The sequence below is a fragment of the Mus musculus genome, chromosome 1 (genome assembly GCF_000001635.26).
Source record: "Mus musculus strain C57BL/6J chromosome 1, GRCm38.p6 C57BL/6J".
NCBI lineage: Eukaryota > Metazoa > Chordata > Mammalia > Rodentia > Muridae > Mus > Mus musculus.
In genome coordinates, this window is record NC_000067.6 from 155,200,194 (window position 1) to 155,207,879 (window position 7,686).

General features: G+C 49.6%; 1 protein-coding gene across 3 annotated transcripts in view; it reads left to right on the forward strand.

Moving 5' to 3' along the window:
* Stx6 (syntaxin 6) overlaps positions 1-7,374 on the forward strand; it is a 48,940-nt gene extending 41,566 nt beyond the window's left edge. Inside the window, exon 8 of one of the 3 annotated variants that reach the window (XM_006529766.4) lies at positions 5,019-7,374. In XM_006529766.4, coding sequence (XP_006529829.1) covers positions 5,019-5,053 — 35 coding nt within the window. In that variant the 3' untranslated portion in view covers positions 5,054-7,374. Of the gene's footprint in view, positions 1-1,746 lie in introns of all 3 variants that reach the window. The other 2 variants (XM_017321868.2, NM_021433.3) reach the window with 2 other exon arrangements.
* The last annotated feature ends 312 nt before the right edge of the window (positions 7,375-7,686 follow it).

A 7,686-nucleotide genomic window follows, 5' to 3' on the forward strand; every position in this document is an offset into this window, starting at 1 on the left:
ACACTCGTCAGAGCAGTCCTGCTTCAGACAGAAGGAGTGGGTAGACTTGGGTCTTAGTGACTCAGTGAGTTTCTGGTGTGTGGGGCAGACAAGGTGGTCCAGCAAAAAGATTTGCTGTGCTTGTTGATATTCACATGTTTTGGCCAAAAAACAGCTCTAAGATGTTGCTGTGGCACTTACTAAGAATATGATTTGCTCTGTGGAGAGTTGCTATCTATTTTCCTAAATTCAGACCATCCTATAATATGCTCATCAAAACTGTGCTGTGCTGAGATCTGAAGGCTATGCAGTAGACTTTAACAGCAGCTCCACTTTTACATACACCTGTGTACTTGTGTTTCATTGGCTCATTGCTCCTGGTTCAGCTACATTCTCATAATGATGGCATTGTGTATGTGCAAGTAGAGGCTGGAGGTCAACTAGGGTGTTTCCCTCTGTTACTTCCTACCTTATCATCTTTATTTTTTGAGACCTAGAACTTGTAAGTTCTGCTAGAATGGCTGGCCAGCAAAGTCCCAAGGATCTACCTGTCTGCTCCGCACCAGCACTGGCGCCAGGAGCATGCAGCCGTGCCGTCTGTTTACCTGGGTGAGGGGGGTTGGAGCTCATGCCTGCGCAGCAGACATTTGGGCACTCAGTCATTCCTCATCATGTCCTTTGCTTTTTGTTCTTTAATAGAATTTGTATGACTCTGGCAAACACATCAAACACATGTATATACTCTTTGATACTTTGGCTGGCTGTCAACTTGTGGGAATTCTCCTGTCTCAGCCTTCCTAGTGTTAACTTAAGAGACATACCCAGCATGCCTAGCTTCTTAGTAGCATTCCTTTGTATCATCCTGGTCCTTTGTGAAGGACACTAGGACCTGCTAGTGGACATGCCACTTGTGTGGTCCACATTTCTGCAAGTTACATAAGCGTCCTAATGGTGGTGCTGTCTCTGTGGGTGCCTCAAGCTGGGGCCCTGCACAGCATGCAATGCAGCTGTTCTTTAACCCTTTGGGGGACAGTTGTAGTCTTAGGGTTGTGGGCTACAGTAGGCATCCCTGGGCCTGTCGGCCTTTCTGTCTTGCAGAGGGCTTCTCTGCTTTCAACCATCTAGAAGAACTGTAGCCTTTCTGTATCCTGTGCCAATTGCTCCAAAATGTTAGTAGGGCTAAGGTTTCAGAAGGCATTGGCTTTCATTACAGATATACTATGTAAATCATTTGAACACAGTTACTGGCTAACCAATCTCCTTATCTGACTAGGTGTGATATGAAATTAGTCATTCTCTGCCCTGGGAGCTGCTTTTTCAGCCGTTCATTTCCTGAACCGACCAGCAGTGGCTGTCTCTCCTCTCCACCCTCTCACAGTGCTCATGAGGAGAGCATGCGCATTGCCGAAGCATATCTCTGTGTGGGAGATTAAAGCAGGCTTTAATCTGTCACACCAGTGCCAGAAGCCTTTTCACTGGTGCACCTGCCACCAGCAGAAAGCTAAGATCCATGGGCTTCAGCTAAAGGCTCAGGACTCAAAGCCTGCACTTAATGGCAGAGTTGTAGATGTGTTTGAAGTGTAGCCCCAAGGCAGAACAGCACAGGGGACCTGGTGCCTGGGCAGGGTTGGGATCTGCTCTGCTCTGCCATGTGCATGCCTTGTCCCTTCTCTGCTTCAGCAATGTTGTCCTAAAGTCTGAGGACCTATGTCTCAGGAAGGGCAGTACCTAACCCTGGGAAGGTCACCTTTGTGTCCTGCCTTCCAGATCGGCGCCAGTGGTGTGCCATAGCCATCCTCTTCGCGGTCCTGGTGGTCGTGCTGATCCTCTTCCTAGTGCTGTGATGGTGGCCCGCCCGCCTCAGGCACTTCTGCACGAGGACCCAGGGGAGAGGAGAAGCAAGCACTCCGCCACTTACATTCCTCGCCCAGAAACACACCTCTACCCCGCCTCCTCTGTGACTCCAGCTTTGAGACAGCCCTCTCTCCCAGCGCTCAAAGGGCAAGCTTCGAAGAGGGAAGAGGTGACCATGTGCCCGGCCGGATAGCAGAAGCCCCGGCTGCCCACTCTTGCTGAGGACAGCAAGCCACTGCTTTGCCTTACTGGACCTCGCTCCTTGAGGAAGGAAGGACAGAGTCCTCAGAAGAACTGACAGCCCCACTTACTCCGTTGCTCATTCTGCTGGTCTCTGGCAGCCTTTCCTTCTACTCAGACCCTTTTCCCTGCTTAGATGGGTTGCCACTCTCCCTTCAGAAGAAGCCTGGCAAGAACGAGGGCATCTGGGGATGTACGTTTCCATTGCTGTTATGTTTCTTAGCCCCTGAGAGCTTGCTGTTTCTGAGAACAGAAGGCTCAGAAACACTTCGTGACAGAAATGCAGTGTCTCATTTTGCTGGGTAAGAGTTGAGATTAAACTGCTTTTCCGGGTGTTTTTGTGGCAGGGATAAGCAACAGGAAGTAGTGAAATCCCTTGGGGCTGGGGGTGCAGATGATGAAAGGCTTTAATAAACTGGGGCAGTTGAGAACAGCAGCACCTGTGTCGGTCTAGCCTATTGAAGGACTGATGGTATCTCCCTGGGCCTGGCCAGAGCTGCTGACCTGCTCTGTCCCAGGGCTGTCTCCTCAGAGGTGCAGCTTGCAGACGTAGAGCCCCGAACAGCACAGCAATGCTCAGCCAGGTGGGACACACCTTCTTCTCTGATGCTTTTATGCTGATGGCACTCAGAGATGAGGTAGGAGGGCCAGCACATCTATTACGCTTATGCAGAAGCTGTCCTGACACAGAAAGGCTGCTTCTGAGCCAGAGGCCCCTTACTCTGTGAGTAATAGCATAGATGGGGAAGAGAACTTGGTACTCTGCTCTCTAAGAACAACTTGACTTCATCATCCATGGGAGTTACTGAGGGAGTCCAAATTCCCTGACAGATGGTTTATTGGGTTGAAGTGGCTGAAACTGCTGACACTACGCTTCAGGCTTCGGGTGACGGTTCCCATACCTCAGATGTGCTCATGAATGTGGGATTTCTTATAATGTCCCAAATGCATAGCCTGGTATTAACATAGCCGTCAGGGCCAGAGCCAGCCTTCCACGTTGGAGGCTGCCGCTCAGTTGTCCTCCGTGCTGGAAGAGCAGCACCTGGACAGCCTGACCTTTGACCTCTCTTGCTCTGCCTCTCTGTGCATTCCTTAGCATGCCAACTTTCAAAAAACAAATCCTGGGTTATTCATATTCCTTGGGATTTTGACTTTTGGGTCCCCTTTTTGTTTTGTTTTATTATTCCCAATGATGTGCTTGCCCAGCTAACTTTCAAATTGCACTTTTAAATAAATATTTGTAACAATTTTTAAAAGAAGGGTATTTTATCTTGTTTAGGATCATGATAGGTAAGGAAATCTACCTGTTGGTAAAAGCTAAAAGATTAGTAAGACCAAAAGGGGGTCGGCACCGTGTCTGCGTGAAGCTCTGGTGTTAGATACAGTGATGTTAGTTCTTTTCAGATGAAGAGAAAATGTGAATAGTACAAAGGGCTTCAATATAGGGTTCTGTGTTATTTTTGTTTCACGAAATTTTAAAGTTTTGAATAGTCTTCTGTGAACATAGACCATGGGCAGGCCTCAGATTTGCATTAAAATATAGAAGCCTTTTGTTAAAAATCAATGTGGGCCTTGTCTGAGTACTGAAACCCACACTCCACATTACAAAGCCGTGAACAGTCTAAGAATTGAAATCGCCGCACTTAAAGCCATGTTCTCCGCTAGCAGAGGAGAGTCGGTCAGACGCATTCAGAGAGTACTTCTTTAGTAAGGTTCCCGCATGGTCAGGGACGAAGACTTGTGACTCTGGCTTTAATTTTGTAGGATCTATTTTGAGTGCGTATGGCAACCTCACTGATTGAAGGTATTGGCCTAACAGTGTTGTAGACCTGACACAGGCTGGGACTGAGCGTGGCGTGTCAGCAAGAAAGGAGCTGCTCGCGCAGGTGCTCCCGCCTGCACCTCAGTCCTGCGGCGGCCGGCTTAGTCCAGGCCAGTCACTGCAGAGCCAGGGCAAAGAGAACAAGGACAGACCTTTCTTCCGCAGTGACCCAGAGAGCTGAAGGTATCCTTCTGCCATATGTCCTAGACTAGGGAAGGGAACACAGGGATGGCCCACACTGCCTAGGAGTGTGTGTCTCTTACAGATGTGCTCCCCAGCCCACTCTGCCTGCTGCTCTTGGTTTTGGAGCCATCACATTAAAGAACTGGTGGGATATATATGCTGGCTAACAAAAGAGCTTAGAGTGCTTACGGGAAGAACGCTTTTCCCATCGACTGAGGATGGGACGGAGGACAGTCCACTGAGAGCGCCTGCCAGAGCACGGATCCCAAAATACCTTTAGTTCTCAGCCCTCTGTTTTAATCTTGTCTTTGTTTGGGCTGGGACATCACAATGCGATGCCTGCCCTGGACTTCACAGTCCTGGCAAATGGAATTGTCATGTATGCCTGAGCACGCATGTTGTGTTTTCCTCAATTTCAGAATTCACGCTAGAGCTGAAACAGGGAAACTTGGCAACTTGCCCATTATTCTCTGCTTTTAGCCAGAGTTAAACAGACTGATGGGTCTGGTAGCCAACAGCTTGGCAACTTCCATGCCTTCTCACCTCGTGCGGGTAAGGGCTGTGAAGAGAAATCCAGTCTGATTCCAACAGAAATCTGTCTCTGTTAAGTGTTTTACCTTCTGTAAGTAAAGGCAGTGGAGCCAAGGGTTTTCTTTGGGTGATTTCTCTGCCCACAGAGTGAGACCAGGGGGGCATTCATGGCACCTGCAGGCCCAGAGCTCGAGGGAGGGATGGACTGAGTTCACCTCTGTGGACTTGGTGTGGCTTGGCTTCACCTTGTGCCACAAAGTGAATTTGTAACCAAAACAGAGATGGACTATCTGGAAGGCAAGTTATAGAACGTGGAGCACAGCAGCTGTCGCTTCCTCCCCCTCCCTCTGACTGCATTGCCTCCCTCCCAAATTGGTAGAAACGATGGGCTTCTGTTTATCTTTTTAAGGTGTATTTTGTCCATCGAGAGTAGAGAGAACGTAAAATTGGAGTTCGCAAATGTATCAGCCCCTCACTGTGCGCCCCAGTCAATTCCTGAAGAGAAGACTCTCCAACAAGGGGCTTTACTCGGCCACTGAAGACTCGGCCACAGGATCCTCCCTGGACCCTCACAGCTGGGAGGGGCCTAGTAAGATAGGAGGGGGTCTGTCTTAAATGCCCTTACTCAACTGCCAACCTTCAAAAAGATCTTACCCTGAAAATGGCCTTTCTCTTTAAGAGTGAACAATGGGGGATGGGAAAGCCTGCTGCCAAACCAGTTGACCCGATTGTGAGCCCCAGAACCCACCTGGTGGAGGAAGAGAACCACACCCACGAGTTGTCCTCTCCTCCACGTGTGCTGGATTGTGGGCACACGTGCAAATAAATCACTATATAAATGTACAGTTTTTAAAGAAAGGATGAGATTGGTCTGCTGTGTATAAACGTGGGAGCCACTGTCACCTGTTTCTTACTAATGCGCTCTGGGCAGCTTTACTGTCTGGTTTTGATTCCAGAAAAGCGTGAGTTTGGAGTGGAACAGCTCCTATGGCCTGAGCAGCAGGGCTCTGACCCAGGGGCTGTCCATTGCAGAGGATGAATAGCCACTGCAGGCAGGACTTAGCCATCGGGAGCCCTTTTAGGACAAGTCAAGGCACTTGAAGCTGGCCTTGGTGACAGAACTCAGAGTGATGCTAACTTGATTCCTCGGCATGGCGTGTTTGCCTGCGGACAAACACTGAAGCTCTGAACGGTGCCTGTTCAGGTGGCTGCTGACTGGCTGCATTTGGAAATCCTCCATATGTTATAGCTTCTGCCAAGTCAGCTGTCAGGGCAGGGTGAGAAAGAAGAGAACGTGAGAGAGTGTGTGTGTGTGTGTGTATGTGTGTGCGTGTGTCCCTGCCATCAGCTAACACGTTGGTGCTATTTTTCTTCTGACGTGACCTTAATCCAGACATGCTCTTCCCCTAGCAGTGCACATTGGCTGCTCAGGCAGTGCCTGCCCCCCGCTGGGGCCTCACATGAACGTTTCATGGACCTGGTTTGCCCACTGCGGCCAGAGCTTTATGAGGAAGTGTATTTTACAGTCTGTCTTCTTATGGCTATGAATTTTCTTCTGAAAGGCCACTTGGCTCTCAGGGGCTTTGAGAAATAAGACCACCGTCATCACTGTTAGCTGAGCAGATATCTGGGCCCTGCCCCTGCTCCATCTGCGCTTTCCTGAGCCCTGGGGTGGGACCAAGATCAAGCTTTGCCTTCCGTGTCAGCGGAGATTCCGCTGGGATCCATGTGTGGACAGCGAGGAGGACCCTGAAGCTGAGCTCTGGCTGGAGAGAAGCAGGTGTCTTTATTCCCAGGGAAAGCAGAGTGTCTGTGCCCTGGTTGTCTGGGGGCAGGGCAGCCGGCCACCCACTGACAAGGCTCTGGAATTGCTTTTCTGTTTTGCTCTGCTTTTTTCTGTTTTTGAACTCTAGACCTCGTGCATACAGCACACTGAGTACCACTGAGTCCCACCCCGGCTTTGGCAAGTGCTCTCAGCTAGCTCCCTGTGACTTCTTCCTGACTGGCCCAGGCTGGACCTAACCCTCAGCATGCTAGCAGATATGAGGGCCATCTAGGAAACCGTCAAAGGAACCCAGCTGCAGATGATGGCAGATTTGATTTTATAAGTAGAAGTAGCCTCCATGGCTTATTTTAATGCAGAAATGGAACTTATAAGTGGCAAAATAGTGGGAAAGAAACCCTTATATATTTTCCCAAGGTTAAATACTTTTACTTTTAAATAATAGGACGTACACACTGGTGTGGGGTCAGGGTCAGAACTTTACCTGGGCATCTTACAGGTGGCACATCCCCACAGCATGGTAAGAGTGAACCAGATCCCTGGGACCAGAGTTTTGTCACCTCTGCCACAGGTAGGTTTATGTGGTGGCTCTCCCAGGGTGAGAAGCTTGCTAGAGATGCATTTTTTTTTGTGGAGTCGTTAGGAGAGGAGGCTAGCACCCACAACCCCTGGTTCCAGTGCACACCGTTGAGGACCATTGCTTCTACATTGCTCTGCATCTACAGGGAACGTTCCTCAAAGAGGCGTGCCTGCTCGGTTGGTAACCCTAACATCTGATGACATCACACACGTGAAAACTGCTAAGACACACTTGTGTAAGATAAACTCCATGAAAACTGCTAAGACACTTGTGTAAGATAAACTCCATGAAGGTGACATTCTACACCTTGCAGTCCACTTCTTTCTTCTGCTCCTCAAGTCCTGCTGCAGCCGAGCCCTGTGACGGGATTCTGTTCAGTATTAAAGCAAGATGGAGACCTGAGCGCTGCCCTGGGTGTTTTCCCCTTCCCCTTCCCACTTCCCCCATCCGCTCTTGTTCTTCAGTATTCACATTTAAACACAGGTTACCCCTCCCTCCCGGCTGCACTAGTGGATATGGGGCTGGGGAGAGAGCGCAGTGGACCGGAGCACTCACCGTGCAGGCTTGAGTACTGAGTTCACATTCTCCAGTACATGCTGAAAAGCTGGGTTTGATTGAGACAGGAGGATCACTGGGACTCCATGGCCAATGTAGCTGGAAAAACCCACAGGCTACAAACTCAGTGAAAGACGCTGGCTATGAGAGGTAAAGGAC